At 38.3% G+C, this 15,035-nt stretch overlaps 1 protein-coding gene across 2 annotated transcripts in view; it reads left to right on the forward strand.

Annotated features, from left to right (window-relative positions):
- Positions 1 to 13,687, forward strand: part of KLHL1 (kelch like family member 1) — a 489,325-nt gene extending 475,638 nt beyond the window's left edge. For both annotated transcript variants that reach the window (XM_090024576.1, XM_090024581.1), the window contains 2 exons: positions 3,400 to 3,571; positions 9,891 to 13,687. In XM_090024576.1, coding sequence (XP_089880702.1) covers positions 3,400 to 3,571; positions 9,891 to 9,950 — 232 coding nt within the window. In that variant the 3' untranslated portion in view covers positions 9,951 to 13,687. The remainder of the gene's footprint in view (positions 1 to 3,399; positions 3,572 to 9,890) is intronic.
- The last annotated feature ends 1,348 nt before the right edge of the window (positions 13,688 to 15,035 follow it).

Consider the following 15,035-nt stretch of genomic DNA (forward strand, 5'->3'; position numbering starts at 1 on the left):
AAATGATGCCTCTGTTTTTAATAAACAGGTAGGCAACCAGAGGCTAAATAGAATGCTTACAGCTCAATTCTGTCAACAAATAGAACATAAAAAGAATTTGCTTTTTAATTGCCTAGAAAAATACCTGCATTTTTTTCCATTCTTTGTCCTGCTAAAAAACAGCTGTACATTTCATCTTTGTAATAATTTGATGTGCCCCAGGGTGAGAGGGGATACCATAAAAGTTTCTGAATAGAAAAAGGCAATTTGAAGCCATTAAGGTTAGGTCAAGGAGAGAAAGGCTATCTTGTTCTTGTTCATTTTTTTTCACAGCCCTTATCCAGAGCCATACCTACTTAGATATAAATGCTGTTAAAAATGTCAAATATTCCAGTTGTCAGCTGTGTAAGAATGCAGCCAGCTACCCGGAGTGGCTGCTATACACAGGATGATCAGTCACACAGATGAGGCAAAAGCTGTTTTTTCCATACCCCACTTCTTCCCTGTCAGTGCCCAGGGCAGTTGCTTCTGTTGCCCTGCCCTACTCACACCATTGCCCATTGTAACTGGAAAATAACAACTATTTTACTACAATAATAATAGTAATAATACATACATACATACAGCATGTCCAACATTTCTTCCAGCTATGGAAGATATATGCAAGAAAAGCATAGAAATATAGCCATTTCTTTCTTCTAAAACAACCCAATCTATTGTAAATCTGTTACATGCATATAAATAGGAGACTTAAAATTGGAAGTCATATCCACAGGTTCTATAGGTCAGGATATAACATCAGAAGATATATCCATGAAATAGCTAACTTTATATAACCATGTACAAGTTTTTAAAGTCATAATGTAATTTGACAACCTCCAGCAACTAATAAGGATTTGAATAAAACAGTTATGAGCATGAGTTATGCTAGATGACAGAAAAAGGAAGAAACAACCTCGGTGGCAAGAATTACTAAGAAAGCAAAATGACTTAAATGAAAATGTTGCCTAGATAGTAAGAGTGAAAAAAAAATTCAGAAGCCCCTCAGTGATTTAAGGGGGAAGCCTGAGGTTGCAAGCAGATGTAACAGACAATAGAGTATACTTGAGCATTGTGGTGCTGATTGTGGTCAGTTTACTAAATAAGCGTGGCCTGACACGAGCTCTGAGTATGTTTATGCTCTTTTGTCCCTCAGTTTTTTACTTCACAGTAGGATAGTACTTGTAAGTACGAGTGCTATCCTGCTGTGGAGTAAATTAGTTTACTCCAGCCTAATAGGGTCTCACATGTAGAAGTTGAGACATTACTGGAAAGGTAATTAGTCTACTGTGGTAAGCATCTCATGTAGACTCAGCCACTGACAGCTTTGAGTTAAGTACAAAGCAGCAGTCACAGAAACTTTTATTAAAAAATATTACCAGGAGAACCAGGCAGATCATTTATATAGTAACTCAACGGACAAAATACTCACTCAGGTAGAAAGAGACTTCCCTTGACTATTGCTGGTTGGCCAAGAAGTGTCTGGGATCTACAAGGGGGAAAAAAACTTGGGGGAAAAAAAGCCTAATCTTATATCTGAGTTTCCAGCCTGGGACAGGCAGTAGCTGTGGCTCTGGCTTCAGCTCTGGTCCCAACAGGTAACGTGCATTAAAGCCCACACATAGATATGCTTGCATCCATCATGGGATACTAGGTAAATGTGCATTAGCCTATCTTAATATGGATTAACTAAAGAGCATGGTTGTTAGTGATGGTTTAATGCACATTAGAAAATGTACACAGATTTTTAGTGATGCTTTAATATGCATTAAAATAGGCAAATATGCATTAAAGTTAATGTGTAGACATGCCCAGTGATACCAGAAAATAGGCTTCCCTCAAGCCAAGCAACCAATTTATGATGCAGCCATGCTACTTTCAGAAGATAGTCTGAACAGACCTGTGTAGGATGTATGAGTATCATCACCTGAGATGGCACATTTACAATGAAACATGGCAAAATTTCTGTAGAATGGTAGAGTTAGGAACTACAAAATGGTACAAAAACCACAATGGCAGGCCAGGTTCTTGGGTAGATGTAATATCTTTTATTATACCAACTGAGTATAGTTGGGGAAAATTTCTTTGCAAACTTTCCAGCGCAAGCACCTTCCTTCAGGCATTGAAAGACTCAAGAAGGATGCATGTGCTCAAAAGCTTGCAAAGAACTTTTTTTCCCAACTACTCAGATGGTCCAATAAAAATATCACATCTACCCAAAGAACCTTCTCTGTGTATGTCCTTCGATCAACACAGCTACAACCAACAACCCTACCACACACATTAGTATTCTAGTCTGAGCAGAAGGATACTTAAGCCAGCCAATAAGAAGTGCTGAAGAGAGAGATGTGAAGAGTGATAGAGTGGTAGTGCTCACCTTTTATATTGAAGTTATAGCACTCTCTCAGGAGTTGGAGGACTTGGGTGCTAGCTTTTTATTGTCCTGGGTGTATGCTACCATGTTTCTGAATGATAATTACTTGGCTGGTGTGCTTTATGCTGAACTTATTACTACTAATATGTTAAGCACCTTCTGAATTTTCCTGAGGGACAGATTGGATTCCTTGAAGGACTGAGAAGTGGAGACACCTAGCTATTGTGTTCTTTATAGCCTTACACATGAGAAAGGTGTTGAGACACCCATAACAAGCAAAATGGTTACATCTTTAGGAAGATACAGTAGCAAAACTTTAAGCACCTAATTAACTTTATTAATGAGAACTCGAGTGCTTATAGACTCACAGGCATCTAAAGATTTGAACATTTTTTTTAGTGGAGAAGACTTTTGGATTTAAGCACTTAAATTCTTCTTTAATTTCACTTTAAGCACATAGTTCCCTCTGGGATTCTTGCCCTAAAGGATCAGTTGTGATACTGCTTACTCTGATGTTACTGTGGGCATCATCCCATTTATGAAAATGATACTGTCTACAGAGTGAAAAGTAACTGAATAACAGGAGTAGCAGAGATATAATCTAGCCCTGGTAGAACAAGAAACAATCCTGGAGTTCTCAAAGAGGCCGTATAGATTTACTGTAGAAAGTTAAATCTAGTTTTAGGACAAAACATTCCAATACACAGTATAATTAGATAATTTCTTTACATAGGACCAGATTCTATGGTCCTTAGTCTTGTTAAGTAGAATCTTATTCTGTAAATAGCCCAGTTATTTTCAAGAATAAATGACTACTCAACACAAAAGTATCAGAATCTTAGCCACACTAAATCCCTTTTTTTCTTTTTGTGCTGCTGAAAAGATTGTTCCTGTATAAATGCACATGAACAATTCATCCAAGCAAATGAATAGATTTTACATAAAGATAAACATGATTTAACACCCAGTTTTATGTTAAGCATACTGCTTCATTTGTTCTTGTTCAGATATGATCCAAAAACTGATACCTGGACAATGGTGGCTCCATTGAGTATGCCTCGAGATGCTGTTGGTGTCTGTCTCCTTGGTGATAAATTATATGCAGTGGGTGGATATGATGGCCAGACTTACCTGAACACTATGGAATCATATGACCCTCAAACTAATGAATGGACACAGGTACTTATTAAGTCTGTTAATTCTTCTATAATATATCATAGAAATTATTCACAAAAGCTTTATTTTTTCAATAGCTGACACTGACATAAATGTAAAATTATTCCTAATATTTTATAAGCTGCTATAATAGAAGTTTCCCCAGAAGAGAGAAAAAGGAAAAAATATCACCTAGGATACCAGGAAAAGACAGATAAAGTTGTCACCTTAAAACTCCTGCTGCCATTATAACAATGAGTAGATAGTTTTTGAGTATTTGCCCTGTACCGTCAGAGGGCTAAATACAAATATTTTTTCCCAACAGGTTTAAAGGGTTAAAAAATTACTTCTCCCCATAAGAATAACTGGCTTTTGACAGTAACCAGAGATTTAGGGCACACAGCATTTGTCTTAATACTTCCAGAGCAGCTTTCATTGTACTAATTCTACCAATTATCCTCGATAGGCCAGGATGCTGCAGCCCAGTTCTTCTGTATCCACTAATCCTGCTTATAAAAAGACGTAACTATAGCTCCCTATGCTGCCTGCTTGGAGAACAGGAAGCATGACAGAACACTAAAGCCACATGGTTTTAAATCAAAACAATCTTTCCCCTCGACAGCTGACCTTTACTTTTTTGGGATAAAATACAGATGTCTTCCAAAGCACAGAGACTATGGAAGCACCCTTTGCATAGCAAACCATTATATGCATTCCCTACTTCATGAAACCTCACCAAAGGAGGCAAGAAGTGAATTTCCTTTGCCATAACCCTTTATGCTGTATGCATATTTCTCCCAGAGGAGAATGCTGCAATATAGTTAGGTGGGGAATTCTTTGATGTACAGAAATCCTGGTTATGAATTACCTTAAATTGCTTTTGAAAGCATGAGAAAGGTTTCATGAAATTCAGTAAAGTATGTTTGCAAGAAGATGTATATATAACTGTGTACTGTGCGTGTTTTTGCCAAAGTGCAGTTGTCTCTAATTTTCTTTATTTCAAAATTTTATAAAGTAAATAAGAAAGAACAACAAATATGATTTATTGGCCTTCAGTATAATAAAGTAAACCTTTTTTTCAAAGAAACAAAATTAAACAACATTAACAGTTTTTGTTCTGCTATTTTACCCTATTATTAATACTATTTTTCCTTTGAAAGTCACCAGGTAAAGTGTAAAGAATTGTGTCCTTAATTATTATGGTGGAGATAGACTTTACTATGACCTTGCAGAAGTGACAGAAAATCAGACCTGAATTGCTATAGTGCCTTGATTTGTCACAACAGACTTATTTAAATTCTGAAAACTTTTGCAAGTAACATGGCCCTCATGTCCAGGGACTATGGATTCTTATCCCTGGATTAGCTTTTGTAACCCCATTGCTTCCAAGGCTAGGGACAAACATTCAAAAATCCTAAGCCTGAATTGATTCAATCCTTGCATTTTAGTCTTCCCCGGCTAGACTGAACTGGTTTGTAACCAGACAGACATTCTCTCTGAACTGAGGAAATTCAGGCATATGCCTGCAGTGGCTCAGCCTAGAAGCTAGGGGGTGCTAGAGCAGCCCTCCCTTAGTGCTGAGCTGAGGGGAGTGTGGCCAAGCCCTGGCAGGATGCTTTGATTAGGGAGGTCTGCCTACATGGTCCCAGACTCTTTTCCTGTGGACTGCTCAAGGGGCGGGAGTGTTGCCAGCCCCCAGCTAGTACTCTGAGGCAAGGACGGGGGTGTGCAGTGCATGCATCTGTTGATGACACGGAGCTTTTCAATCTCCCTCCCTGGTACTTTATACTGTCTGCAGCAAACTGACAGGCAAGCAAGCCAGCAGGGAGCTGATAACAGTGCTTATCACACCATCAGCAAAACAATAGTGTCTCTCCATTAATTCAAACTCTTCTTAAACAGCTTACCAGTTGATCTGTTGATTAGCTCCAGAAAGCCCTAAGTGGTCACTGTTCTGTCTGGTTGTCCCAGTGAAATTGGAGAGACACACAGGCAGATCTCAGTATTAGCTGGTATACCACATGCCTAGGGAACATGGGGCTAGAATCTGTGCTGTGGGAGATGCAGGGGAGGGAGAGGTGATTCCTGTTTGAGCAGTGAGCAGCAAGCGGGGGGGAGGGCAGAGGGAAGTCAGGCAGAACCTGCTGTGCCTGCTGTATCTGTCAGAGCCCCAGCGAGGGAGCAGAGAGGAGCGGCCAGCCCTGCTGTGGAGCAGAGAGCCCCATCCAGCCCAAGAGAGCATGCCAGGATGCTGGGGGAGTCTGTTTTATCTTAAACCAGCAAGAGGTCTGGGACATACATTGCATAAATCAGTCTGACCCAAATCAGTTAAGTCTGATACTACATTCAACCAGGTTTATCTCAAACCAGTTTCAGCCATTCTCAAACTGGTTTATGTGCACTGAACATCTGTTCTGTTACAGATTTAAACAAATTTCTGATCACTCAAACTGGTTTATGTGTAATGTCTGTCCCCAGCCTATAGGTTTACTGCTTATTTGCCTCTCCCAGCATTATTTCACCTCCCGTGTCTCCCTTCCCTCCCTCTCTTGCCTGCTTTTCATATTCACTATCACTGTATTTGATACACTACCCTGCATGTGTTCTTTCACATCAACATCTGATTAAGAGAGCTTGGGCTCATGAAAGCTTATGCTATGCATCTTTGATTTATAAATCTACCCTGCCTCATGCCTGATTTCAGACTGTGGCTAACTACTACCCTTGGCTAGGCACGGGCATTCAAAAAACCTGAAGCAGAATCAATTTAAGTCCCATAGTTTTCTGTAATTGTTGTAATTTACATCAGTAGCAAGAGAACACATATTTCCCCTTGGCAGATCTTAGACTGGGTTCCACCATTTTTAAACAAGTCTGTGTGTACCAAACTTCTGTTCTGTTATGGGTGTAGACCAGTTTTGTGTGTTAAACTTCTGTTCTGTTACTGGTATAAACTGTTTTCCTATCACTTATACTGGTAAAAGTGTACCTGGCCCTTATGTCCAGATCACATACACTAATACAGGCCTCAGTAACAACTGTAGAATAAATTTATGCCCTGGCTGCAAGCCACAGGGAGTTTCTTGTGGCTATGTATTTTATATATGGTTTATAAATCTTACTAATCTACCTCGTCTACAGAAAGGATAGGCTTTATTACAGTAAGCAAGTGATATTCAGTGGAATTCACTTTGTCAGAGAGAGGGAAATTTAAGGCGCCAAGAGTCTTATTTAGTTTTCTTTTCACAAAGCCTGTTTATTCAGAAGCAAATGAGATTTTCTCCTCTTATCAGCACTTTAGCTTCCTAATCTTCTGGGGTTTGAGTCTCATCCTAGAGCTATTTTCCTAGTAGCCAGGGAAAAATTGCAATAGTTATGAACTTCACACAGTCTTAAGTAGACTAAGTAAAATGCATTATATGCGTAAGAATACCCTTCATTACCCACTCATAAAAAACACCTACAGGATGAAATTATGATAGTTTGGCTGGGTACAGCAGTAGCATTATGGAAAATAATTTTAAAGGTGTGCTACACCTATGCTACACTATACTTTGTGACTTGCATATTACCTTATGGGTGTTACACAGGCTTTTAACATTAATTTATATTATGGTGCCAGAGTATATAAAATGTCAATAAAAACAAATCAGGATTTCTTTTTCACTGCTTCCTTGTTCTGCCCTGCCTCCATCGTCACCTTTACTTTTTCATGTTTAATTTTCTATATCACAGTGAGAATACTGTCATGTCTTTCCTCATTACTAATTTCCCATAGAACATTGGTGCCAGAGGCTGGCCAAATTCATTTTCAGGAAGAGACATAGCCTGTAAGTTGAAGTACTATAAAATGACTCTAACAATCTGAAGTTAGATCTAGGCTTTGCCATCTTCTGTGTGATCTTGAGCAAATTTATTCTCAGTGTATTTCAGTTCCTCATGTGCAGGGATCCTGGTTTTCTCTGTTTATAAAAAATCCCCAATTTTTGGATAAAAAAAGGTAACCCAAAATTCACATATTTCCATGAGTAAAATGAAACACCACTAATGTATCTATACTAATGGTGTTTCATTTTAATCATGGAAATATGTGAATTTGGGGTTACCTTTTTTTATCCAAAAATTGGGGATTTTTTATAAACAGAGAAAACCAGGATCCCTGCTCATCTGTTAAACAGAGATAACAATTTTCTTTCTCCCAGCCAACCTTTGTCCTACCTGTTAGATGAAAGGCTGATCCTTGTACTTTTACTTAATTTGAATATTAACTTATTCTGTCAGGAAATGCTCATGATGTAAGTTACACACTCAATAAAGTTTGCTGGGAGAATAGGGCTCTGATATTTGATTTCTCAGACATTATACAAAAATCCTGCCACAGCATTTAAATCATTGAGACAAAAGAGTGCTATGAAAATTTATCACAGTTCTTTGATTTAGGTCAGTTTGCAGTTTTCTGGAGTTGGTAGTGTTTGGGTGGCCTTGTGCTCACTATTGGTCTTGGTGTTCAGGCTGCTGAGGTCTATGTGCTCCAGGAGGCCAGTGCTAGCGAGCAGCCTTCTGGGCTATGTCCACATGTGTGTGGACACTTGGTTCCCCAGGGACAACTAGCAATGGCACACTTTGTACTGCCACTAGTTGTCCCCAGAGAATGCCTGTGCCACATGCTCTCTGGCATGTTGCAAATTATCCCAGGTGGAACGAGGAGGCTGGGGCCAGCACTGGGAGTCCTAGGGGGGAGTCCTAGGGTCCTAGCAGCTTTATCTGGAGTTCTAGGAGCCTCTTGGGGCTGCAGCAGTGGCAATCCTGCCATGCAGAGCCTGGCCAGCAGCTGGAGCATGGCTCTGGCCAGACCAGCCCAGCCCTGGTTTTGAGTTGGCTTGCTGCCCCTGTGTGCATTGCTCCACCTTTTTTTCCATGGGATTTTTGACCCCTGTATATCCCAGGGTCATAAAAAACCCTTGCACTGCTCCCTTGCAGTGTGGAGAGCAAACAAATGTGCAGTATATGGCATTGCAGATGTGAATGGGCATCACATACCGCATGGCCATGCTTGTCTGGGTGCAGCCCTAGAGTGCAACACAGAATTACGCAAAATTCATATTTAGTGGTGAAAGCTCAGAGATGTTTATTGTGACTTAGGCTGTACATTAGCTGGTCTGTTTAGCAGTTAGCCCAATTCAGTAAAACTTCTGGGACAGGGTAGCAGCTCCTTGCATTAATTACACCCCCTACATCGGTAAAAAGAAACACATAATGTGTCACTCCTATTTGTGCCACTAATACCCAAATGTTCATGCCAATGTTTATCTATCCTTCTGTCCAGATACCCATTTGTTTCTTCGCCAAGGTCATACACCTGATACCTTCAGTTCTTCTCTTATTTCTGCACCTGCCCTCATTAATTTTACTTTGCTTCTGCTACTCCCTTCTCATGCCAATGTTTATGCTCATTAATGAATTTTTACTTTATACATTTGTTTCTCATGTCATCCAGATGTCAACAAAGCCTGATCTTCCCAAACTCATTTTTGGTGCCTTAGTGTAATTATGGCTTAACATAACTATTGCTTAGCATAACTTGAAGTCCCATAATCTGGGCAATGGAAACTGATAAAAAATAACCATTTTCTAACAGATACCATATAAGAAATAACTGTAATTATTTCCTACTATAACTATAAAGGGAAGATAATATTGTGCATACTATTTGTCATAGCTGTTACATAAGCATGTTAATGTTGAATGATTTAACATGTTAATGTTGAATGTCAAAATGATTTAAAACAGATCCCATAACTTTCATACATTATTTTATATAGTAGACAAACTGAAAGTGAGTTTTTACAAAAATGGCTAGGAACTACAACTAGCACCTTTAACCCAAGATACAGAGTTGTTTTTGTTTGTTTCTTTTAATTATTTGTATTACAGTATAATGTGTACCTTGCAACTGAAATCCAATTGTATTATTTGTTAAACAAAAGATGGTTTCTGGCCCAAACTGCTCCCAAGTAACTAGATAGAAATGATTTGACCAATACTTGATACATGGAAAATACAAGGTAGAGTCAGGAATCAAATTTGTGTGTCTTGAAGCACAGTTTAGTCTCTTAATCATAAGACCATCTTTCCTTCCTCTCTCCTTGTTTTTTTAATCTAGAATTGTATGATAAAACCCAATAGTTAGATAGTAGAATTAAGTTATTAATGAAGCTGTATGGTCCTTTGAAGTTTAGTTCCTGCTAATTTATGTCTTCCGGAAAGAATTGTAACATGACATGATACTTCTGCCATTTCTTGACTGAATTCTTCCTATTTTTTTTGCTTATTTTCTCTGCAGATGGCTTCCCTAAATATTGGAAGAGCAGGTGCCTGTGTTGTAGTCATCAAGCAACCGTGACTTTTGTCAGCACTGCTTAGGATTTAATTGACTGTGAAATGCTTATTTTACTATCAGACAACAAGAATGATAACTTCATGAGAACAAGGATTTACATAGTCAATAATCTGTTAATCACAAACTTGAAGAAGTTTGAAAACAGGGAAGATTAAGGATTTATGCCCTATCCAATCATTAGAAGACGTTCAGTCAATGAACAAGAAAAAACAGTTTGTAGTAGGAGCAAATGTAGTGGTAAGTCCAGACACTGTTCTCAAGAGTGTGAATTATAAAGCTGGATAATCAAAAGCATCAAGGACCAGCTCTTCATAAGGAGCAGAAGGGAGTAAGAGAACAGTTTTCATGGCACCAAGAATTTTAACTACAGAACCATCACAGCACATTCAGTCACTTTTTAAAACCTTTGTATTAAAAGGAACAGTAGATGTGATGTTTTTCTGTCAAGGTATTATGTTCAGATCGGTTATGGGTTTCAAATTTAGATATGTGATTATACAAGGCAAGGACATTAATACTTGCTAAAGAAAAGAAGAACAGTTGAAAGGTTAGTTCTCTTCCTCATCCATAGTGATTAAGTTGCTTCTCTGCAGTCTGAGGAGAAGCAACAGAAAAATTAAACCAACATGACGATTGTTTCAGTAATTGTGGACTGTCACTCCTTGTCTGTGATGCAACATGTTGCACTGATGTTATATCCTGAACGTTTGAGCAAAGTCTACACAAAGAGAACAACATACTTTTAGCCCTGCCTGGGTTTCATTGCAAAAATGGAAGTCAGTTTGAATGAATTTATCAATCCATAAATCTGTCTTATCTTGTATAAAACTGAAGCATGTTTGCTCTGGTCATATTATATTTTATGCATCTTCTGCATGTGGAAGCCCATGAAAAGCTGAAAGGCAGCTATTTTTGCTTCATTCCATTATATAATAAATTAAATATGACCAGGGTAAGGAATTATCTTTTTGGCCCAGTTTGATGCAGATGGACAAAAGGAATAGAAATCTCATGACATTTCCTTCTTCAAATTCCTACACAAAACCTGGTCCTTATTCCAGTTACACTTAATTTCCATTTTATTACTGAAAGTTATTGAAAGTACACGACAAGTGAGAAATGTATGCAAGTGGAGTAAAACAACATTTCACCATCTTGATATAATAAATCCCATATAATAAATATACTAGAGCTTTGCGTGCTTTTGTTTAGGGCAAATCAAATACAGCAGTAAAACTACATCAAGCCTTTGACTCAGCAATGAAGTTGGTATCCGTATTTTCTAGTTAGTCATATGAATTGGTTTAAAAACTAAACCACCTAATGGAATGTGAGAATCCAGGGGATTACAGTACTCAAAACAGCATAGAAACTGGTGGGGATGAGCCTATTTGGCAAAGAACAATCTTTTTTGTTTCTGAATCAATGTAGGTTTTCTAGGAAAAAAAGATTGTGTTTCAAATACAGGAGTCACGTCATTCGTAACAGTTCAGAATAATTCTGAACTGGCTTGGGATAGCTACAGCTGAGGAACTTTTCATTTCTTTTAAAGCCACTTACATTGCCAGTATGTATAGTACATTATGCTCAATGATAGTTGAAAATTTGTCTCTTTAGCAGCAAGGAGCTGCACCAGTTATGTTACCCTGCCATTAAGTGCCAAAACCCACCCAAAAGATACCAGTTTCCTGTCATGAGCAAACTTTCATAGCAAGTCACTGGTGCTGGTTTAATCTTTTATGCTCTTCTTTGCAAGTCAAAAGACAGTTGCAAAAGCAGTTCTTGAGTTAGGATTAGCTTCTCTTGCAGACAGATCCAAGAAATCTTTAAGGCAGTGAAACAAAAAGAATCCTACAAAATAAATTTTGACAGAAACAAAGCTTCTTGGTTTTTTGCAGTTGATCTACCAAAAAGTGTTGTATTAACCAGATGTTGCATTGGGTGTATATATATAAATGTATATATCCATCCATTTAAATATACATTCCCAAATATATATGGTTTCCTAGAACTTTATGAATTAACTAACAAATATATACCAGCTTGTTGTCTTTTGTTTTGATAGTCACTGGAATAAATGTCTCACTTGATAGGAGACTGAGGTTTAACTGTGTAATCCTTACTCTTGTTATACTGAAATTTAACTTAATAGCAGGTCACTTCAGGGCCAATACAGGACTTGTATCCAAATAAATTCTATTTTCAGGTGTATACATGGTGTGCAGGGATCCTGGTTTTCTCTGATAAAAAAAATCCCAAAGTTTTTACTAAAAAAAATAACCCCAAAACCACATTTTTCCATGATTAAAATGAAACATCACTATATATCATTGATATATGAAATATGTTTCATTATATATATATCAGTGGTGTTTCATTTTCATTATGGAAAAATGTGGATTTGAGGTTGTTTTTTATGCCAGAAAATTTGGAATTGTTTTATTAAAGAAAACCAGGATCCCTAGTGATGTGTAACCTTTGTGCTTACCTTTAACATAGGGTATACATTTAACCCAGAATAACTGGAGCTCCTTACTATTTCAGTTTTATTTAGGTAGGTCAATTATCTTTGGATAACTTGTACAAATAATAAATCTATCTGAAATTAGAGGGTGGAAAACGTGAACAACTGAAGTAATTACAGTGGTTTATTATGCAGATACTGCTTTAAAAAGGTTCCTCATTTTTGCTAACACTATGTATAATGCTGTTAAAGGAAATAATATTTCCTATGTTCAAACTGGTTCACAGTCCACCTAAACAGTCCTTTCAAAGCCAAGTTCCAAAATAACTAAATAAAATAAAATTCATTAAACACTAAACATTATTGAGAAAAATTGTTTCAATTCAGAATCCACAATGTCTGTCAAGTGCTTTGTAGCCAGCATAGAACTGAAATATGAATAGTACCTCTGCATCTAACCTCCAATAAAAGAAATTCCATACATTTAAACCAAACTGTTGAGGTAACTCTTTTGTGATCACTTTTATCCATGATTTCCTTATTCCTTTTGATAATTTCTCTCCTTTTAACACATTGGTTAACTATTCTGTAACCCGATACTAAACACACCATACAGTTCCCTTTCAACAGTGGTAAAACACTGTGATTATTTATCTTCTTTTTATTTCTACTTGTATACCTCTATATCCAATCTAGATAAAAGGCCAAGATTGAACTTCAGTTTCTGTATGCAGATAGATCTCAGAGATTTCAAAGATGTTGCTTGTATATATTTGAGAGAAAAGGCAGTAGGTGGGATTTTCAAAAGTGTTCAGCGATGGCTTTTTGCTTTCATGACGTCAATGGGAGTTTTAGCTTTAAAAGGAACCGCTCTGAGTCAAATGGAATGCTACTGAAAATCTTATCACCAAGAGCTGTAATCCATAAATCTCCAAAGTAATAGCAATCCAGGGACACACTGGATTGGACTGGAATCATTTATGATAGTCTGTGTTGTGCCAGAGAGTTTCAGAGACCAGATCCTCCCTCCATCATGCATATTAAATAGTACCTTTCTTCCCAAGTTAGTCTTCTTGGTATCATTACGGACTGAAGAGGCTTGGCAGAATCTGGCCAAGAACACCCGTACATTAAGTCAAATAAAATGAATTATTATCTGCCTACTTGGAAAAACTGTTATTTGTAAAATGAAATAAGTAGTCATGAAAAGGTATTTTATAATTGATTTCCATTCTCTCTCTCTTTCTCTTCTGCCCGCTAACTCATAACAATTCATTTTACTAACAAACATTTACCATATTGCCAATAAAGTAAATTTTACTGGGAATTTCTTATTTGCAATACCATTTTCCTGTCTTGGAGTTTCACTCAGCTGCCCATCACCACATCCACAGAGCCAGTCACATCATAGAAGGCAACCCGGTTGGTCAGGCATGATTTGCCAGGGACTGAGGTGAGGCTGACTAGTCTGTAGTTTCCTGGTTCCTCCTTTTTCCCTTTATTAAATATTGGTCCTATTTTTGGGCTTTTCCAATCATCTGGGATCTCTTCTGATTGCCATGAGTTTTCAAAGATGATGGTCAACAGCTCTGCAATCACATCAGTCAACTTCCTCAGCAACCTCAGGAGCATCCCTTCTGGCCCCATGCACTTACATACATCTAACTTTTCTAGGTAGTCACAAATGTGTTCTTTTACAACTGAGGGCTGCTCACTTCCTCCCCAGACTATGCTGTCTGGTGCAATAGTCTGGGAGCTGACCTTGCCTGTGAAGACTGAAGCAAAAAAAGGCATTGAGCACTTCAACCTTTTCTGCATCCTCTGTCCCAGTGCTGCTTTCCCCATTCAGTAAGGGACCCACACTTTACCTGATTCTCTCTTGCTATTAACATACTTGTAGAAACCCTTCTTGTTACCCTTCACATCCCATGCTAGTTGCAACTTCATTTGTGCTTTGACCTTCCAGACTTTATCTCTGCATGCCTGAGCAATGCTCTTATCGTCTTTCCTAGTTATTTGTCCAAGTTTCCATGTCTTATAATCTTCCTTTTTGTGATTTAGTTTACTAAAGAGTTCCTGGCTAAGCCATGCTGGCCTTCTGCCATATTACTAGTCTTCCTGTGAATCAGGATGGTTTGTTCCTGCATTTTCACTAAGGCTTCTTTCAAATACAGCCAGCTCTCCTGGACTCCTCCACCCCACAGACTGGCTTCCCAAGGGATCCTGCCTCTGAGTTCCCTGAGCATGTTAAAGTCTGCTTTTCTGAAGTCCAGGGCCCTTACTCTGCTGCTCTCCATCCTTTCTTTCCTCAGGATCCTGAACTCAATCATCTTGCTTCCAAAGTTGTCATTCACTACTACATTTCCCACAAATTCTTCCATTTGTGAGCGGCAGTTCTAGAAGAGCATGGCCACTAGATGGCCGCTCCAGCACTTGCACCAGGAAGTTGTTCTGAAAGCTCTCCAAAAGCTTCCTGGATTGCCTGTGCACTGTTGTATCATCCTCCCAGTAGATGTCAGGGTGACTGAAGTCTCCCAGGAGAACAAGAGCCTGTGACTGGGAAACTTCTGCTAGCTGTTTGAAGAAAATCTCACCCACCACTTCCTCTTGGTCTGGTAGTCTAT

Source organism: Crocodylus siamensis, chromosome 1, assembly GCF_052110815.1.
Source record: "Crocodylus siamensis isolate JL-2025a chromosome 1, ASM5211081v1, whole genome shotgun sequence".
NCBI classification, from domain to species: domain Eukaryota; kingdom Metazoa; phylum Chordata; order Crocodylia; family Crocodylidae; genus Crocodylus; species Crocodylus siamensis.